The sequence below is a fragment of the Ranitomeya imitator genome, chromosome 2 (genome assembly GCF_032444005.1).
Source record: "Ranitomeya imitator isolate aRanImi1 chromosome 2, aRanImi1.pri, whole genome shotgun sequence".
Taxonomy (NCBI): Eukaryota; Metazoa; Chordata; class Amphibia; order Anura; family Dendrobatidae; genus Ranitomeya; species Ranitomeya imitator.
This window is the reverse complement of record NC_091283.1, coordinates 431,921,214-431,943,379: the sequence shown is the minus strand read 5'-3', so window position 1 is coordinate 431,943,379 and position 22,166 is coordinate 431,921,214. Positions and strand designations below refer to the sequence as shown.

At 42.6% G+C, this 22,166-nt stretch overlaps 1 protein-coding gene across 2 annotated transcripts in view; it reads left to right on the top strand.

The window, feature by feature from the left end:
• Positions 1–22,166, top strand: part of NFATC2 (nuclear factor of activated T cells 2) — a 105,346-nt gene that overhangs the window by 21,511 nt on the left and 61,669 nt on the right. For both annotated transcript variants that reach the window (XM_069750891.1, XM_069750892.1), the window contains exons 2-3: positions 3,167–4,160; positions 7,649–7,817. In XM_069750891.1, the coding sequence (XP_069606992.1) occupies positions 3,167–4,160; positions 7,649–7,817 (1,163 nt within the window). The remainder of the gene's footprint in view (positions 1–3,166; positions 4,161–7,648; positions 7,818–22,166) is intronic.

Here is a 22,166-nt window from a genome sequence, read left to right as displayed (position 1 = left end):
CGCCTCACAACATAGCTTATGACGCTCTCGGGGTCCAGACGTGTGACTGTGCAAAATTTTGTGACTGTAGCTGCGACGGTGCAGACGCCAATCCCGGACATACACACATACATACATACACACATACACACATTCAGCTTTATATATTAGATAACAGTTTGATTGTTTCTTATTGTATTTTTTTGCAGTGACCAAAATTTTAAAGATCTGGCATTTTTATTTTTTTTCTCTCGACGACATTAACCAATCAAGTTAATTAGTTTTATATTTTGGCAGATCAGGCTTTTATGGAAAGAGTGATACCACATATGTCTATTTTTTAAATTTTTAATTTTTCTTTATTTTTAATGGGGAGAGTAAAGGGGTTATTTGAATGTTTATACAGTGGGGCAAAAAAGTATTTAGTCAGTCAGCAATAGTGCAAGTTCCACCACTTAAAAAGATGAGAGGCGTCTGTAATTTACATCATAGGTAGACCTCAACTATGGGAGACAAACTGAGAAAAAAAAATCCAGAAAATCACATTGTCTGTTTTTTTAACATTTTATTTGCATATTATGGTGGAAAATAAGTATTTGGTCAGAAACAAAATTTCATCTCAATACTTTGTAATATATCCTTTGTTGGCAATGACAGAGGTCAAACGTTTTCTGTAAGTCTTCACAAGGTTTTCACACACTGTTGTTGGTATGTTGGCCCATTCCTCCATGCAGATCTCCTCTAGAGCAGTGATGTTTTTGGCTTTTTGCTTGGCAACACAGACTTTCAACTCCCTGCAAAGGTTTTCTATAGGGTTGAGATCTGGAGACTGGCTAGGCCACTCCAGGACCTTGAAATGCTTCTTACGAAGCCACTCCTTCGTTGCCCTGGCGGTGTGCTTTGGATCATTGTCATGTTGAAAGACCCAGCCACGTTTCATCTTCAATGCCCTTGCTGATGGAAGGAGGTTTGCACTCAAAATCTCACGATACATGGCCCCATTCATTCTTTCATGTACCCGGATCAGTCGTCTTGGCCCCTTTGCAGAGAAACAGCCCCAAAGCATGATGTTTCCACCACCATGCTTTACAGTAGGTATGGATGCAACTCAGTATTCTTTTTCCTCCAAACACGACAAGTTGTGTTTCTACCAAACAGTTCCAGTTTGGTTTCATCAGACCATAGGACATTCTCCCAAAACTCCTTTGGATCATCCAAATGCTCTCTAGCAAACTTCAGACGGGCCCGGACATGTACTGGCTTAAGCAGTGGGACACGTCTGGCACTGCAGGATCTGAGTCCATGGTGGCGTAGTGTGTTACTTATGGTAGGCCTTGTTACATTGGTCCCAGCTCTCTGCAGTTCATTCACTAGGTCCCCCCGCGTGGTTCTGGGATTTTTGCTCACCGTTCTTGTGATCATTCTGACCCCACGGGGTGGGATTTTGCGTGGTGCCCCAGATCGAGGGAGATTATCAGTGGTCTTGTATGTCTTCTATTTTCTAATTATTGCTCCCACTGTTGATTTCTTCACTCCAAGCTGGTTGGCTATTGCAGATTCAGTCTTCCCAGCCTGGTGCAGGGCTACAATTTTGTTTCTGGTGTCCTTTGACAGCTCTTTGGTCTTCACCATAGTGGAGTTTGGAGTCAGACTGTTTGAGGGTGTGCACAGGTGTCTTTTTATACTAATAACAAGTTTAAACAGGTGCCATTACTACAGGTAATGAGTGGAGGAAAGAGGAGACTCTTAAAGAAGAAGTTACAGGTCTGTGAGAGCCAGAAATCTTGATTGTTTGTTTCTGACCAAATACTTATTTTCCACCATAATATGCAAATAAAATGTTAAAAAAACAGACAATGTGATTTTCTGGATTTTTTTTTCTCAGTTTGTCTCCCATAGTAGAGGTCTACCTATGATGTAAATTACAGACGCCTCTCATCTTTTTAAGTGGTGGAACTTGCACTATTGCTGACTGACTAAATACTTTTTTGCCCCACTGTATTTGTATTGTTTATTTTGGAAACCTTTATTTTTTACTTTATTTTTCAGTCCCCTTAGGGGACTTGAACCTATGATGGTCTCTTGACCCAAACTTAATAGCCTAATGCTGTAGTTGCTTAAGAGACCAGTGGGCACTCTGTAGATAACTGTCCATGCTCGGACCATGACGCACGAATGTGGAAATGCGGTATTAGCCGAATCCTAAGTATTCTCTTAGATTTTTTCACTACATTTTCCTTAGCTTACTACATAAACCAAGGACATATTTCACCAGGCCCGGATTGTCCATCTGGCAATTCTGGCAAATGCCAGAAGGGCCTGTCTGGTTGTGGGCCGCCTTGTCTGCTACGTTGTTATCTGAATCGGTGTTCTCAAGACACCCATACTGTTAAGAGTTGTGATGGAGCACAAAGTAAGTCGCTGACTCCGTCACTTACCCCAGCAGGCCATCGGTATGATTTGAAATATTGGTCTTGTAGTAAACCTTCCTTTCCTCCATCCAGGGTAATATTAGTAATGTATCCCCATCTTGTTCATGAGGACGGGGACAACATGGGCCTGTGTGACTTCAAATGCCAGGGCTGAATTTCAGCCCCAGTCCGTACCTGTACTTCACAGTATAACTTTCTGTCTGCAATATTTCGCTTTGTAGGATGTGTGGATTTGTTCTTTCTAGCCAACATGATGCCTGGCCATATTCTTTTATACATAATAGGTTATTTTTAGTGTCAGATCTGTTTTATACAAGCATAGTCTGCGGAAAGTACCACGCGCTAAAGTCTTAACCCACTAATAACTCTTTATTCTGTGGGATTTATGTGTAGAACAAATATATTTTCCCATTTTTAGAAACCATTCACTCTGTAACACAACACAAACAAAGGTCAATGTGACTCCAAACCAAACTTGTCCAACTATTTGGTATTCACCCTGTATATAAGACTTGATACAGATGTTCTTTACTGTTTCAGTAAAATTTCCAGACCCAGTTTGCACTGGAGCGATCTGGATTTCAGATGTTTGGTTGGACAGCAATGCCCTAGGAACTCCCATATTGATAAAGTATTTTTAGCTTAAGTTTGATTATTATCCTTAATTTATTATATTTACTAATGAAGATATTAAATTGTCCATGACTGTTAACATAAGTTAATATTTAGTTTTAAAAAGACCCTTCTTTTTCCAGAAGAATCGACTCCACATAAAATCAACAACCAATCTTCTTCTGGAGTTGTGTACACTCATGATGATGTCTCCGATTACGGGTCCAAACCTCTGGCTTATCCTAGGTTCACCTCAGATCGTATGGGCAGTTGTGAACAGCACAATAGTGTAGGGTCCAGGTACTTAGACCCTAAAATTGCTACTGGGGCTCCAGCTCTGAGTCCAAGGATTGAGATCACTCCATCTCATGAACTATTTCATACAGGTTCATACCGCAGCAGAGATTCAGATACTTTGGTAGAACATCAGGCAAACTTGGCTGCTACCTTGCAAGTCTATGGTTATGATGGCTACAGAGAACCGCTTTGCTTGAGCCCTGCTAGTAGTGGGTCATCAAGTTATATTTCAGAGACTAATTTTTCTCCTTACACCTCACCTTGCGTTTCACCAAATAATGGTCCTAATGATGACCTATGTCCACAGATACAAAACTTCCCTCGTTATTCTCCTAGAGCTTCTCCAATAATGTCTCCACGGACAAGCATCACAGAGGACACCTGCCTGGGACCACGTTCTCCATCTCCTCGACCCAACTCACGGTCGTCATCCCCAGGTTTCAAAAGAAGGTACCCTTGTGCTGAGCTCTACAATAGCCATCAAACCAACATTTCTCCACGACAGTCAAGAACGCCCTCTCCTCAGACATCACCCCGTGTCCATCCGAGGGACGATAACTCTTCGCTGAGTTACATTAACCCTACTACATCTGCACATCTTATGGAAGATCTAAGCCTATCTACCGATCCTTCATATGATGTACCATCAAAAATTTGGAAAAACAGTCCAGATCGTTCCCCAGTGGCTTCTCATAAGAGCATGTCTTGTCAGGTTTACCCACCACCAGAATATTTTGGGCCTTATGAGCAAGAGGAGAGGAAGAATTCCGATCCTGGGTCAATCCTACTTGTGCCACCCACCTGGCCTAAACAGATCCTACCTGCAATGCCCTACTACAGGTATAGTAAACCCTTTTTGTTTCTTCAGTTGAAAAATACTCAGTTATGTGTAAAAGTAAAAATCACTGTAAAAACATTGTTTAGAAAGAAGTATAATAGTTTGCTTACATATTGGGTTTAAGCTATTTTTAATACTGTTTGGGATTAGCGCTGGTCATACACATGTGATAGCTGGTCGCAGAGATCTCTTCTGACTCCTCCATACACATCAAGCAGAGAAAGAAGATGCTGCTAGACAGCTTTGTTGCCAGTTTATCTCCCGAAGAACAAGAGGGTCAGGGTTTAAAGAGGTGCATGTAGAGGAGCTGCGGAGACACCATCACGTGTTTCTCAACGCAGGCAGTGAATAGCCAGGCCTTTCCCCGGGAAGGAACAACCAAGGGAAGGGCAGCATCCAATAAAGGAAAACATCCAATAAAGGAAAACCACCTATGCCAAGCATGGTATCCATCCACAGACAGCTGTTTCGGGGTTTTTGCCCATCATCAGTGTGGAGTAGGAAACTGGCTATCAGGAGCAGTGCCTAGTAGAAAGTCTATAAAGGCACGGATGATTGACTTCGTGGAGACCAAAACATCCAACACCGCGGAGACACCATCACGTGTTTCTCAACGCAGTGATCCAGAACACTGTCCCCAAATATGCAAATGCATGTAGAGGAGCTGCGGAGACACCATCACGTGTTTCTCAACGCAGGCAGTGAATAGCCAGGCCTTTCCCCGGGAAGAAACAACCAAGGGAAGGGCAGCATCCAATAAAAGAAAACATCCTATAGTAATTGGGGGCAGTGTTCTGGATCACTGCGTTGAGAAACACGTGATGGTGTCTCCGCGGTGTTGGATGTTTTGGTCTCCACGAGGTCAATCATCCGTGCCTTTATAGGGTTTAAAGAGGAACCCCGCTAATATTTTCCCTTCATAAATCAGACACATGAAAATGAGAAACTTTGTAATATATGTTATTATTGAAATCTACTTTTTTCTCCTCCAAACATCTCAACTCAAGGGTAAAATCTGTCTTCATTGAAGATAGATTTTCCAATTACTGAAATAGGAGATGACAGTTGGGGCTCATTAAGTTCTATGGAGAATTGTAACTGTGGTTTCAGGAGAACTTGCCTTTAGGTCCTCCCTTCATACAATTTTAAAGGCACCAAGTGTCATCTTTTATATCAGTAAATGAAAAATCTGTCTTCACTGAGGATAGATTTTACCCATTAATTCAGTGAAAGATCAGTCCATGCGGAGAAAGAAGCAGATTTCTCTGATAAGATATATTACAAAGTTGCTTATCTTCATGTGTACTGTTGACTTAAGAAATAAAAAATTAAAACGACGGTTCCTCTTTAATCCAATGTCCTCTTGTAGGAAAGCTGATCTTACAAACTTGGTACTCAATTTATCCTTTAAAATGCAATTTATTTTTTGGCATTTCGAATGGTAACTGCTAAAGTGCTCAGGTCATGGAAGTAGCTGATTTTAGTATTGGAAAATTCAAATAATATCTAGAGGTAAAGGCTCTATCAGATAAATGTCACTTTATACATTAGAATAATGTCATCCGAACCTACAGAATGGGGGTACCGAAGGATCGACAGATGGGCAAATCAATTTGTCATAGGTCTCTGGTCCATCGGCAAGGTAGAGATCGATCAGCGTTAGACATGGGTGAATCGATTTACGATTCCGTCAGTAGTCTCTGGCCAATGGACAAGACTCCCGGGAACCCATCTGCCCAACTCTACATTCAGCAAGTTTCATTTCAACACTCGGAATCTTGTATTTTTCTGGAGGATATACTGTGGCTGTCTCAACTGAAAATATGTCTTTGGCCGGCAAAAATGAGTATGCGTTAGTAAGATGTGGGAAGGGACAAATGGCTGAGTTCCTAACAATCGTTTGGCTGACGGTTATCTAGGGTGTATGGGCACAATTAGACATTGATCACTTGGACTGTGGACCATGGTCATAGTTCACGGAAAGTATTGGAGGATGCCATCAGAATGTGTAAAAAAAGTGCAATGGGTTAACTCCAAGCTAGTTGCTTATGTCTGTCCTTTGGAGTTTTACATGTTGAAAGGGCATCCATTGATTATTAATGGCGGATTAATAATAGACCTATGCGCAATATCCGTCAAGTCTTCTATATCCCGTAAGCAGAAACATTCACGATCGGTTTGTCCCAAGAGTCTTCGTCCTAACTTATCACCCACTACTAAACGCCACAATAACCCACCCCATTGTTAAAAAAGTGGCTAAATAATGCATACAGTCCTTTTATTGGCACTCGCTTGATCTTTAATCATACAGCTAGACTGATGGACCCTTTAAAGGTATGTCCTAAATGTTCCTGCAGTGTAATCCAGAGGAGCAGATGAGTGTATGGAGTTATATGGGAAACGTCTCTGGGTGTAAACTCTGCTGAGTGCAATAGTAAATGGTTTAAAACGTAATAATGGAACATGATAACTGGCAATTATCCCAATGTTTTTCATTATTTAGAGGCTCAGCCAGTATGACCGAGCATGCATGTGGTCTTGAGGGTGGGTGCACACAACAGTTTTCTCTCCATCCGATAGAAACGGTCTGATTTTGCTGATCAGACTCCGTTCATAATGTGATCAGAGTAGCATCAGTTTTTCTCGGAGGTGGAGAAAAAAAAAAAGTTTCTCCACCTTCTCTATTCTGGCAGTCCGTGAACAACAGACTGTCATCCGAGTGAGATCCGCTAGTTTTTATGGACCCATAGACTTGCAATGCCGATTTTGATCCAACACTTGAATTGTAATTTGACATGTAGTGATTTAAAAAAAAAATGGGATAGAGCCCTATAGAATAACATGGCTCCGAGTGCTATCCGTGAAAACCACAGCTAGCACTAGCCCAACATAATCAGTTGTATGCATGAGCCCTAATAGTAAGAAGGGAATAAGCCGCTGCCCCACACCTCTGGCGGCAGCTTATTTCTCCTGCAAACAGAAGGGTCAACCATGTATAAATCCCATAGCCCTTCTTTACCCTGACAACTATCATCAGGGGTGAGAATGCCATCATACACTGGATGGTCAGCAGGTCCCGGCCAATAACATATTGATTTAAAAGAAGAAGTTAGAGGCAACTTTTTCTTATCTTACAGTGATTTTGGAGAATTGATAATTGAGCCAGAGCACATGATGGTATAAGTGCAATGCATAGGTGTGTATTCACACTGTGACTATTTAACAAGCAGATCTTAAGATAAAGACAAAATGAGCAAATACCCTGTAGTAAATAAATAGTAATAGTACATGTGATTAATATAGGGTACTTAGTTAACAGTGTTTTGATTTTAAAATTTTTTTAAAAGCCATCCCACCACGACAAGGTGCACCTTAATCAGGACAGGACCTAACCCTTAAAATTGACACAATGCAGAATTCGTAGTATAAATCTGGGAATAATATGGATTTTCTTCCAACACACACTGATACTGTCTCTTTTCCAACCCAGCATCCCGGTTGCTTCGCTGCCCCCTCTCGAGTGGCCCCTGACAAGTCAGGCCGGTTCATACGAACTTCAGATAGAAGTACAGCCTAAACCACACCATCGAGCCCACTATGAGACAGAGGGCAGCCGTGGAGCGGTGAAAGCGACCACCGGAGGACACCCTATTGTCCAGGTAAGATTAACTCACTCTGTGCTATTGAAAACCGTTCTAACTGGATGTTTTTGATCAGGAGCCAGATTTGTCTGCTGAGGAACCATTGATGCTTGAAGTGGCTGTCCGGGACTTTTATTTCTATAGGGCTGAGCACTTATTGGCAGGTAGTTGTTACCTACCTACCGGTCCTGCTGTGTGATAATCTGTCCCAACTTATAGCTACTGTGGCGATTTTCCATCTTCCTGTGATGTCTCACTGTCAGAGCAGTTCCTTCTCTTCTAGGAGCACTGTCGACAGGGCATCACTGCTGACGTCATGCTGATTGACAGTTGACAGCGAGTGCATCCTAATGCAATAGGGAGCTGGCTGTCAATCAACATGGTGTCAGCGGTGATGCCCTGTTAAAAGAGCAGAGTGGAAGAGAAGGAGCTGCTCTGTCGATGTTACATCACAGGAAGATGAAGAAGCACAGCCAAGAGCAGTCCATGGCCACTCTGAGCCAAAAAAGATCGGTGAATGGAAGAACAGACAAGTAGCTTAACCATATAGCAAAAAAAGTCCCGATGAGCTATGTCAAGTATTTGATTGCTCCTTTGCTGGTCAAAATTTTGGAGCCACGTATAGGGTTATAAACGAATCCGTGACTGTACAGCAAGTGTTCCAGTAAGTACGGGCAGGTAGGCAACAGAAAGCTCAATTTAAAAGTCCAGCATGTAGTATTTTTTCATTGCTTTCTATATTATTGCAACTTTTCAGACATTTTTACATTGAGAATATATATAAAGAGGCTGGGGCAGAGTTACTATTCAAATGTTCCAAAACTGGGTTCAAAATGGGCCAAAAACTCCCGGATATGCTGTGTGCAATTTACTATGTGTTTTAGGCACTTTTTGTTCCCTACTAGACTTTTAAAAGTGTCTAGAAATAGTACGATGGTTGTAAAATGGCCCAGATTTCTTACTGGTGTGAGTTTTTGGCATAAAATTATGGCTGAAAGTTAAAAAAAACAGTTGGTGTAAGTTAGGGAAAAGTGTCCGAGCTATCGCTCAGCATGTGATGATAGGTTTGAAGCACATTCTGTATGTCTTATTGGTCTGCCTGCTGTCTGAATTTGGGATAGCTGTCCAAGGCTGTGTTCAGTATCTGCAACTTAAAGGGAACCTGTCACCAGAAAAGCACTATTAACCTGCATATATGGGGTTAATCTGAAGGTTAATAGAGTTACTAGCCTGCACATAGCCGAACGCTGCTGGCAGAAAATCAACTTTATTCTTCCCGGCAACGTTCCGGTACATACACATATGCAAAGGTTTAAGAGGTGGGGGAAGGTGGATGGATTCAAGGAACTACTTTTTAAATCTGAGAGCAGCATGATGTAGGGGCAGAGACCCTGATTCCAGCGATGTGTCACTTACTGGGCTGCTTAGGGTAGTATTTATAAAATTAGTATTTTATCAGCAGGAGGTTATCACTAGAGGACTAGTTGGTTTATGCCATGTAGTCTTTCTGCTATGTGTAAGCCCACCCCCACCACTGATTGGCAGCTTTCTGCCTTCGCACAGTGCACACATCAGAGGTGTGGGCGGAGTTATACAGAGCTGAGCATTCAGAAAACTGGTAGATCTGCAGCTGAGAAAACAAAGATTTTTATCAAAACTCTAGCAAGCAGACCAGTAAGTGATACATCACTGGAATCAGGGCCTCTACCCCTATATCACGGTGCTCTCAGTTGACCGATTCCCTTTAAAACCACAATTTGCTTTTGTTGAGGAAATTAGTTGAAACAAATGCTGAGACTATTGATAAAATTAAAAGTTATTTTTGAATATTGCAAGTTTATTTTGGTAGCTTTTTTAAAATCTTTTTTTTTTAATATTAAACAAGTTTATCTAATTGATATAACCAGCTCCGTCTAAGCAAGGAAGTTTCTTGACATTTCAGACCTTTAAAGCGATCCTGTCACCAGATTTGGCCGATATGAGCTACAGCCACCACCTTTCAAGCCTGATATACAGCTTTCTGTAATGTTGTATATCTGCCCCCAACCCGACCTGCAAGAGAAGAAAAAGATCTTATATTGTACACACCTGCGGGGAGGTCCGGTCTGAGGGCTGTTGCAGGTTCTGGTCCGGCGCCTCCCTTCTTCTTGCAATACCGTCCGCCTTGTTGCTTTCTGTGGACGACATGTCCCTACGTCATCCACAGTGTCCCCGGCATCACACCCCTGCGCAGGCGTACTTCTCTGCCCTGACTGCAGTGCGCATGCTCCCAGGCTCTCGGACCTCTCCTGGCACCTGCGCCGTACACCTGCGCAGGAGCGCGATGCCGGAGATACTCTATGTATAACGTTGAAATGCATCGTCCACACGGAGCAAGAAGGAGGGAGGTGCCAGAAAAAGACCAGTGACGCCCATCGGACCGGACTGCCCCGCAGGTGAGTATAATAAAAGCTCTTTTTCTTCTCTTACAGGTCATGTTGGGGGCAGATATACAGCATTATACAATGTTGTATATCAGTCCTGGAAGGTGGTGGCCGTATCTTATGGCGGCCAAACCTGGTGACAGGCTCTCTTTAAAAGGTGGCTGCCATTTTAAATTTTTTTCTATAATAAACGCTCTGCATAATGTGTCTCACCTAGACCACCACCGATCGGCCAAAACCCCTTTTTGAAGTCCGTAGCTCCTGCAAAAGCTGTGCAGGTTCAATAGCAAATCTATGGGTCAGTACGCTCACTCTCATAGGGATGTCTGGACCCAGAGACTGTGCACGCAGCTCATGCAGGAACTGCGGACTTGAGAGCGGTGTTTTGACCAATTGTTGGAGGTCTCAAAAAACTTTTATAAAATGACAGTTAGACTTTAAGAGGGGTTTTCCACTAGAGGCTATACATCAGTCCCATACAAGTGAATGGAGCTGTGGATTAATAAGGATCCCAGTGGTCAGACCCAAGCGACCAAAAAAAAACTGTGGTGTCAGATCTGCACCAAAATGCATTTAAAAAGGGCGAAACCGTCTGAAAAAAACCCCACAATAAGCAGAGCAGATTGCTAATTGTGTATTTTGATGCAGAAACAATGCAGCAAGTGAGAACATGGCAAAAATGAATCAGATGTGACTGACGGCCGCTTATCAAAGCTCTTATCAGAAAAGTTAGGCTTCCGTTCTGCTGACAGTTTGGCCTGAACCCCACTGACACATAAACAGTTGATTTATTTATTTTCCTTATATAGCGCCATCGTATTCTACAGCGCTTCACAGACATCATCGCTGTCCCCATCGGGGCTCACAATCTAAGTTACCTATCAGTATGTCTTTGCAGATTGGGAGGAAACCGGAGTACCCGGAGGAAACCCATGCAAACACGGGGAGAACATACAAACTCCTTGCAGATGTTGTCCTTGGTGGGATAGGACCCCAGCACTACAGTGCTAACCACTGAGCCACCGGGAAACTCACAGCACGTTGTAGTCTGGTGCACAACCAAAATATTTCTACCCCAGATCCCTGTAGGTTTGCGATGCACGTCTTTACGGCGCTGAACTCTTATCACAACATGTGAACCCACGCTAAAGCCAAGAGTACTAATGTAAGTTTTTATCTTTAAAAGGATCAGTCCTTCCCAGGATCAAAGTGCATTTAATGGAAAAGGCGTGTAATCCGTTTTCTTCTTTCAGACACAACCTGTCCTCAGTGCACACTATACTGTGCCAGCCCTTTATGGCCATTTCAGCACTACCTGGCGGTTTTTTTCCCTTGCTTATTCCATCCACGCGAGTAAACAAGTACGTTTGAATGCTCGGATGAACGCGCAGATTACTGTCATCTGGAGAGTCGTCCCCTACTTGCTGCAGACAGGTGCGAGCTGGATGCAGGGTGATGATAGGTCACTATTTGCACAAAGCGTACGGCAGATTTGCAGCCCGCAGCGTCGGACAGGATGGCGATATAGCTTTGTTTAGTCCGAAAAGCTGCTGAGTCCCTCCAGGCTTCAGCTAAAAATATCCAGCGCAGCATATTTATTTTCCCTGAAGCAAATGAATAGTGGTGTTTTCATCTCGCCAGACTCAGAAACTCCCCTTCCTGTGACTGTAACCATTGCTGACACAGTCTGGGTCCATCTACTCTACGACCCTGACAATAAATTGCTCGGCGGACACTGACTGACACCGGCAGCCGGCATTCTGATGCAATTTCCTATATATCACAACAATCAGTCCTTAACCTCTCAAGAAGAAACTAGAACCAATCTAGAATGGCTCCTATTGTGCACCATGTTCTCTACTTGAGCAAATGCTACTTAAGCCCACATACACCTTGGATTAAGGAGACCCCCATGTGTAAAACTGCTTTGATCCTTAATTGTGCCTCTTTGTTGCAGAAATACTAGCAATCAAAGTATTTGGCGCCCAATGAGTTAACTTTTTTTTAAAGCCCAAGGGGGTGCTTATCAGACAGTTTTCACTGGAGGCATGTAATTCTTCTCCCTGTATGATACTAACCAATCATAAGCAGGCAGCAACTCTCAAATGAAAGAACACACCCCACCATAGTTTAGAGCAGGTCTCTTAGTGTGTATGAGATGTGTGATTGACAGCACTGTTCTTCTGCATGAGTCAGTGTGCAGTGAGGGACAGTGCAGCTGAGTTCAGCTGTGTCACATTACAAACCTTTCTATCAGATCTCCAGATTCCGATTACTGAGTGTGTTATGTCTTTTGTGCTCACACAACTAGTACTCACTCTGCAGTGAGATCAGAGCTGTCATTACATCGCACACAGGAGAGCAAGTACAAGTTGCTTTGAGCACGACAGACATACACAAAATATGATTACTAACATCTTTGAGCTCTCATCTTCAGAGTGTGTGTGAGGGGTCAGTACAGCAGAGCTGACAAGGCTATGAGAGGAGGAATGCTGACAGAAGAGTTTGTAATGTGACACCACTGAACTCAGCTGTGCTGCCCCTTCCCCACAGGAACCTTATCTGAATGATGTTAGTCATTCTTTAAATTATGGATCTGGTTAATCAAGACCAACGGTGGTCGCTTGGATCAGTGTTTCACTGGCAGCCATTTAATCTGTGTGGCCAACTTTAGTAGAATTTTCTATGCTAATTGTGGCAAAATTATGTTAAGCTTGATATGTCACTCTCCGCAAGGAGAAATGTTACTCCTTGGATCCCAGTCAGACGCCTCTCACCCAGCTAAACCAAATCTCACACTTTGCACTGATGAGGTGCAGTGCCCCAAAACACAGTGTCTGCCAAGGCTCATTAGATAGTCCATATTGACTTTTAGGATTGCTATTTCCTATAGGAGACACTAGAGTTCTAGGCCTCCTCCTCTCTGAAGAAACAATTGTCAAAACTATGTGAAGTTAGTTAGGGTTTGCATTTCCATAATTTTACATTCGCATAGTCATGTGCAGAATATAACTAACGCCAGGGCTGGTGGTCGGTGTTGGTGATGTAGCACAGTCTTTTTCATTCTGAACTCCTTTAGGTAACATGGACATCTTAAATGAAGCTTTTGCAGTGTGTAACATGCTGCTTGCCTCTTTGCTGTTATCTTGTGGCCAACATAAGTGATCGGCTTCCTTTACTTTGTGTTTTTAACCACAGACATGCGTACGGCCAATGCCAGACGCAAGTTCTGAACAATGTCTGCACTGGGCGCCTTATGAAATCTGGCACAAGAATGTGCATTGCGCCTGGAAATAAGGGTTGGCCGACGCCAGGTGGAGATACTTTTTTTTTCTTGTTTGAGTAGCATATAAAGAGCGAGGCCAAGTGTTATGTGTATGTGTGTTTATTTAAAACCTCGCTGCAGGCACCATAACAGCACAAAAGAGATGTGACTGAACACCGGAAGGTTCGTTAATTTCCTCTTTCTTTGGTGAGAACTCACAGCCATCTCTTAGGTGGCTCAGTACAATAGAGGAAGGAAGTAACCTTGACGGAGAACGGGCAGAAGCACAGTATTTGCTGCCGCTTATGTTGGACTTATCTTTGATATATTTTTTCTTTTTTTTGGGAGGGTGAGTGGAGGCGCAATTTAGCTAGCAGCCTTCTTTTCATTCTGCAGATTATATTTGTCACACTTCTGTAATGCTTCACAACTAGTCTAAAACGGGATTAAATTGGGTGGACATATCAACAAAATTGTCTTAAATATGTGTAAACTAGCAAGTTATACAACTTACTTATAAGCTTCAATTATCAAAGATTTACACTCTTCTCAGCACGTGACTGTGGGATGCAACTGCAAGGGTTAATGTATTTCCCTTCACTCAATCTTGCACTCAACCTCTTACAGACTGCAAAGAGATAAATCACACCCCAAGAGAGAAAATACAACCCCGGCTAAACACTGCTGCCACCACTCATCAAACACATAGGGTGATGAGTCCCCAAAATATATATCATTGGCCGGCAGTCAAATGGCCAAAGGCCACACACTCTCTGACAGGCTATAGATTCTTTAGAGCATACAAGGACCAAACTTATTAAAGTTTTAATCTTTAATATAAAAAAATGCAGGGCTTACAGGAAACGGTATAAAAAGAGAAAAATAAAGCAACATACATAAGCAAAATAGTTATAAAATAAAGAGGGAGAAATAACAGAAATACATAAAAGTTATTCTTCTGCTTACTTGAGGGTAGGAGAAAGGGTTTATGGATCACACTCAGCTCTGGCCGTCTCCACATGGGAACATCTTTCCATTGTTTAGTCCATCTTATATGACTGGTCCTGTGCTCAAGTTTCCAGGGTAGACTATAGTGTATTATGGAAATTGTAGGTCTGTAATTGGACCATGGCTAATAAGGAGGCAAGTACATTGCATACTAAAGACTGTTTTCTTCAACCACCTCCAATCAGAGTAAGTAGAAGTTGTCCAGCCTGGCTACAAAGTACCATCTGTCCAAAATGTTGAAGTTCTGGCTCATCAGGCCAAAGTGTCAGGAATCACACTCCCTGTAGTCCCAGTGATATCCCCTTGGGTCTGATTTCCTGTTGGCCTCCTGACTATAATAAGAGTTTACAGATGTTATAGCCTTTTGTGTACAGTTAATCATGTGAATGGTGAAACATAATCTAGTGTTGTATTACTGTTATTATATTTTCCATCTAATCCTGAGACCAGCAGTATCATTTGTGCTTGACACAAGACAACTTTTACTATGTCAGAACATCAACGAAGCTGTGTGTGAAGGGGCTGGCTGACACGCTAATTTCAATAGCTAAGCAGCCCCCTTCTCTGTCTATGCATGAAATGATGTGCCAGTCCCCTACACACATCGCTCATTATATGCTAACTCTACAAATGCTCCCATCAAAGTTTTTATCTTAATGTATTGCTTTCGGCACTGTGAACATACAATTGCTCATTTTGCCATTCTACCCAGATAATTGTGCTCATTTCTCTGCTCCGTGTAGAAACAGGAAGTCTCTTTTCCCTGGAAAAATCGTTCCCTTCTTCAACTCCTGACCCATTTTCTCCCCCCCCTCTCAGGGACTTTTGCTGTGACTCATGACTTGTGCAGGGAAAATTGACCTCCTGTTTCTACGGACAGCTTTGAAGGATTCAGCTCGTCAGTGATGTCATAGCCCTAAAGAAAAGCAGAAGAATTACCTGGGTCGAAAGGCAAAATGAGCAATTGTAAGTAATATGATGACTGCAATATATTAAGAGGATAAAAACTTTGATGGGAGGAGGAGTGCTTCTTTAGCATCATTGATTCTACACAACCAGTGTGAACATTTCTTTTATTTTGTTAAAAAAAAATACCCTATGTCTATCTTTCTTGTGCAGCTCACTTCTATTTTGTCAAGAGTGAGTCAATTTAAAGATGACTGCTGCTGGATACTTTAATATAATCCCCGCTCAGTCCTTAATCAATGGCTGCAATCACCGAGCAAATTACCATTTTGTTTACCCAGTTCTCTTAAGGTACCCGGCAAGAAAGACCCCCTTGTTGGTCTGGACGATGAGTGTTCAGCTGCTAGTGCACCTCTTGTTCCTTCCAGTTACAGACCGGATCACGTCTGTTCAGGGTTAGAATACCATACCAATTATGCAAAAAAAAAAAAGATTAAGAAAACGTTTCAACAGAAAAATAGAATCTTTAAATCCCAAAAATAGGGGATGGAAAGGTAGACATTACGTCTGGCTTTTCTTTGCTTGTGTGGCAAATGTGACTCAAGCTTCTTGGGTCCTGTCCAGCTAGTCCTGTGTACTCTTTATAGATGTTTTTATTGTGAACAGCACACCTTTTTAATGCAAATAATTTCCTTCCCAGGTGTTAGCTGCATTATTAAATGTGTATTTTTTAATGTGCTCATGTTGATATACATTCCATTTCTGGCAAAGAAAACTTTAAAATGTTCTCTCTTAAAAAAAAAAAGAAAAGAATTTTGCTTTTCTAGCCCTCTCTCATGCAGTAAGTGCCGCCCTCCTATCATCCCCATATAATTTTGGTTGTTTGTTTTTGTTTTATCTGCTCTATATTATTTTACGCACAGATGTATCGTGACCCAGGCAGGTGGTGCAAGGAGGAGGTGTTGATAAATGGAAGGGTGCACTGTTCATGTCATGTCTGTTAGCCCTTGGAAATAAATTCATTCAGTTTGGTAAATGTTAGACAATGAGTTGACTGGTGTTCGGGGCGCAGTGCTGCAGGAGGCATTTTACTGCTGGGACACACCACTGTTAATTTTCAGAGATCTATCACTTATTGGGAAATGCAATTTTTTTTGTGTAAAACATGTTACAATAGCTTTATGCAAAATATTATTAAATGCACAGTAATATTTAAAGAGAATCTGTCAATATGTTATTGTCATGTAATAAGAGAGAAGGATGATGTAGGGGCAGAGAGCCTGATTCCAGCGATGTGTCACTTACTAGGCTGTGTTGTTGTTTCAATAAAATCAGTGATTTATCAGCAGGAGATTATCACTACAAGGACTAGGTGCCTTGTGCCTCCTGGTCCTCCTGCTCTACGTAACCCCGCCTCCACCACTGATTGGCAGCTTTCTGTGAATGTGCAGTGTACACAAAAAGCAGCCAATCAGTCATGTGGGCGGGGTTATGTAGAGCAGGAGGACCAGCGGCACAAGGGTTATGTAGAGCTCAGCACTTAGAGCACTGCTAGATTTGCAGCAGAAAAAACAGTGATTGTATCAAAATAACAGCAAGCAGGTCAGTAAGAGATACATCATTGGAATCAGGATATCTGTGCCTTCATCATGCCACTCTCAGATAACCAGGTGACAAATTGCTTTTAAGTATTTTAATTTATAATTATAATTTAATTTATATAGACAGTAAAATGCTGTTACTTTGCTACTGGGGCTGTCCAAGGATGGGAAATAATTAACTTTTTTGACCCATCAATTAGGCCATAGATTATAATAGTGACAGATGACTTCTTACTTGTCTACTTTCATTGCACCCAGTTATTTCTTGAGAGATGCGCTAAGCGAGTGCACAAGCCAAAAGCAAGACTTGGAGGAAGTAGAACTTATGGAATCATTTTATGATCTAATTGACAGATGATAAAATTGAAATATGTACAGTCCCAGTTATAAGCTTATATGTCATCTCTTATTGGCAATGTCTACCTACTTTTTGTGTTCATTTGTGTTGGTTGTGCAAGTGTTGTGGAAAAAAATACATATGAAATAAATAGGAAAAAAAAATGTAATGCCTTTACTGGCTGCCAGCAATGATGCTACATTCTGGCAGCCTAAATACAAAGATTGGTATGGATCTGATATATTGCATTCAATTAACACGTGATTTAAATGGATTGTTCAGCTAAACAACTTGATTAGGTGAGTTGCTAAAGTCCTACATACAACTTACTGGTAAACTAATATTTTCAAAGGTGCTCCGAATCTCAGCTTCCACTTCCAAGCCAAGTCTGCACGTAGCTAAAGATTTTGCAAAGTGAACTGGCTGGCTCATTACTGTAGCTAAGCCAGCCCCCTTCTTTGCCTAGGCTTCGGTTATGATAGAGAAGGGGCATGGCTTAGCTACTGCAATGAGCAAGTCAGCCAGCCCTCTTCTTTGTCTAGTCATCAGTTATGATAGAGATGGGGCATGTCTAAGCTACTGCAATGAGACAGTCAGCCAGCCCTCTTCTTTGTCTAAATATCGGTTATGATAGAGAAGGGGCATGGCTTAGCTACTGCAATGAGCAAGTCATCCAGCTAGCCCTCTTCTTTGTCTAGTCATCGAGTATGATAGAGATGGGGCATGGCTTAGCTACTGCAATGAGACAGTCAGCCACCCCTCTCCTTTGCCAAAGCATCAGTTAAGACAGAGAAGGGGCATGGCTTAGCTACTGCAATGAGCCAGTCAGCCAGCCCTCTTTTTTGTCTAGTTATTGGTTATGATATAGGTGGAGCATGGCTTAGCTATTGCAATGAGCCAGACAGCCAGCCCTCTTCTTTGTCTAGTCATCGGTTATGATAGAGATGGGGCATGGCTTAGCTACTGCAATGAGACAGTCAGCCAGCTAGCCCTCTTCTTTGTCTAGTCATCGGTTATGATTGAGAAGGGGCATGGTTTAGCTACTCCAATGAGCCAGTCAGCCACCCCTCTCCTTTGCCAAAGCATCAGTTAAGACAGAGAAGGGGCATGGCTTAGCTACTGCAATGAGCCAGTCAGCCAGCCCTCTTTTTTGTCTAGTTATCGGTTATGATAGAGATGGAGCATGGCTTAGCTACTGCAATGAGCCAGTCAACCAGGCCTCTTCTTTGTCTAAGCATGATGGTGTAGACAGGATCTTTTGCTTGCCCGTTATTGCATTTTATTGAAAAAAAAAAAAGTAATTCTGACGTTTTTTAATTTTTTCTCATTACAACCGCTTAGGGATCGAGTTAATTCTTTTTTTATATTGATACTTGGCTACAACTGTTTACCCCTCTCCCATAACAATAGTTCTGCTTCACTTCACTTGTCTTATCTACTGCATTATTTCTGTGCTGTGTTGTGTCTAAATATGTAATTCTTCAGATTTTGTATTAGTCTTTGCCCGATGAAGAGACCTCAGTAGTCTCGAAAGCTTGCAATTTGTTACCATCTTTTCAGTTAGCCATTAAAAGACATCAACCACTGAGGACTCTCAATTGTAAATATTTTTCTATCTACTGGCTGACATGGTACAAAGATATACACTGCTCAAAAAAAATAAAGGGAACACTTAAACACAGAATATAAATCAGTAAATCAGACTTCTGTGAAATCAAACTGTACACTTAGGAAGCAACACTGATTGACAATCAATTTCACATGCTGTTGTGCAAATGGAATAGACAACAGATGGACATTATAGGCAATTATCAAGACACACTCAATAAAGGAGTGGTTCTGCAGGTGGGGACCACAGACCACATCTCAGTACCAATGCTTTCCTGCTGATGTTTTGGTCATTTTTGAATGTTGGTTATGCTTTCACAATCGTGGTAGCATGAGATGGACTCTACAACCCACACAAGTGGCTCAGGTAGTGCAGCTCATCCAGGATGGCACATCAGTGTGAGCTGTGGCAAGAAGGTTTGCTGTGTCTGTCAGCATAGTGTCCAGAGGCTAGAAGCACCACCAGGAGGCAGGCCAGTACCCCAGGAGATGTGGAGGGGGCCGTAAGAGGGCAACAACCCAGCCGCAGGACCGCTACCTCAGCTTTTGTGCAAGGAGGAACAGGAGGAGCATTGCCAGGGCCCTGCAAAATGACCTCCAGCAGGCCACAAATGTGCATGTGTCTGCACAAACGATTAGAAAGCGACTCCATGAGGATGGTCTGAGTGCCCGACGTCCACAGATGGGGGTTGTGCTCACAGCCCAACACCACGCAGGACGCGTGGCATTTGCCACAGAACACCAGGATTGGCAAATTTCGCCACTAGCGCCCTGTGCTCTTCACAGATGAAAGCAGGTTCACACTGAGCAAATGTGACAGATGTGACAGAGTCTGGAGATGCCATGGAGAGTGATCTGCTGCCTGCAACATCCTTCAGAATGACCGGTTTGGCAGTGGGTCAGTAATGGTGTGGGGTGGCATTTATTTGGAGGGCCAGACAGCCCTCCATGTGCTCGCCAGAGGTAGCTTGACTGCCATTAGTTACCGAGATGAGATCCTCAGACCCCTTGTGAGACCATATGCTGGTGTGGTTGGCCCTGGGTTCCTCTTAATGCAGGACAATGCCAGACCTCATGTGGCTGGAGTGTGTCAGCAGTTCCTGCAAGATGAATGCATTGAAGCTATGGACTGGCCCGCCTGTTCCCCAGACCTGAATCCGAATGAACACATCTGGGACATCATGTCTCGCACCATCCACCAACGTCACGTTGCACCACAGACTGTCCAGGAGTTGGCGGATGCTTTAGTCCAGGTCTGGGAGGAGATCCCTCAGGAGACCATCCGCCGCCTCATCAGGACCATGCCCAGGCATTGTATGGAGGTCATACAGGCACATGGAGGCCACACACACTACTGCGCCTCATTTCCTTGTTTTCAGGCATTTCCACTGAAGTTGGATCAGCCTGTAACTTCATTTTCCGCTTTGATTTTGAGCATCATTCCAACTCCAGACCAAATTAGTTGTGATTTACTTTGATCATTATTATGTTTTATTGTTCTCAACACATTCCACTATGTAATGAATAAAGATTTACAACTGGAATATTTCATTCAGTGATATCTAGGATGTGGGATTTTAGTGTTCCCATTATTTTTTGAGCAGTGTATATCTTTCCTGTATCAATGGAAATTGGGCATGCCGTTTCAGACAGATTCGGTCCAAAGAAAAAATTGGACATGTGCACGGTCTGATAGAGTAAAATCGGTCTGAGTGTAATCCGATGTTTTGTTGAATTGCACTTGGACCGAAAATATGGTAGTCTGCATGAGACCTTAAACTGAAGATGCTCCACTGGGCAAGTCAAAATTCTGATCTTCCGACCCTGACAAAATAAATTGTAAAAATGGGATGCTGTTTCCAAATGAAGAAAATAATGTAATAAGCTTAAATACAACCAGGATAGGCAACTGTTAGGTACTTTCCTCCAGTGAAAGTGGATTAAACCTTTGCTTAAAGAACTTTAACATTCAAAGACTCAAATTTCAATGTAATTTCCATTAGGAACCTCCATGACCTTTGGGTTAAGATTTACTACTGAGGTTATGAGGGGCCACTGTTTGCTCTCTGGCCTCCCACATGGTTGCATCATCTGTGGTAGGGTGATGAAACCACAGTGCTCAGCTCAGCAATTCGTGTCTTCACATAGTAGAGTCCCTCTGTGGGCGTCCATTTCCCCTTTCTAGGAAGCTGGAATATCCTCAGAAAACTTATGGGGATCACATCTCAACTTCCCATGTGTGAAGTGCTGGTAAGGCTTAAACCCATGCCTGAAAGCTGCATGCAAAGTATCAGTGCTGATAATAAATAGTTACACACATAAGATGTATACAGCAACTGTAGAGCATAAGATGCTAAAAATACAAGAGTCATGTAAAACATGTCATGTCTTAATAACAAATCAGAAAATAGCAGATGTGCAGAAACCCCCTTTTGACTTTTATGCATAATCATCATGCATAATCCAAATATCCAAGACTTCACTTGTGCTGCACCAGGTCTGTGGAATGCTCTACCCCAGACAATCTGGTTAATTCCAGTCAGTGTCCTCAGGTTTAAGTGTGACCTAAAAACACATCTTTTTAGTCCGGCCTATCACATCACTTCGCTAATTAAATTGTTCTCAGTTTTTCCTTCCTAAATTTGTCTGCAGAACCTGATGCTTTCTATCATTTGTTTCCCCCACACTTGGTGCACTCAGTAGCACTTTGTTCTGGATTGTATGCAAGTAGTGCTGTTCTGTACGTTCCCTCAATGATCACCAGGACCCGGTACTTACACACTGGCTAAGCCTGTGCACACAAAGCAGAGCAAATAATGTCCCGGTGACATTGGACAGGATATTCTTTGTGAATGTTAAATAGACAGAAACTCGGTGTCATACTGCCAATCAGTCACCAATGTGGAGGAAAAAGGTAGAGCTGTAATGTAAGGCTGTCATGTAGCTGCCATGAAAGGCTGCCATGTAAGGCTGTCATGTAGCTGCCATGTAAGGCTGTCATGTAAGGCTGTCATGTAGCTGCCATGTAAGGCTGTCATGTAAGGCTGTCATGTAGCTGCCACGTAGCTGCCATGTAAGGCTGTCATGTAGCTGCCATGTAAGGCTGCCATGTAAGGCTGCCATGTAAAGCTGTCATGTAAGGCTGTCATGTAGCTGCCATGCAAGGCTGTCATGTAGCTACTATGTAGGGCTGTCATGTAGCTGCTATGTAAGGCTGTC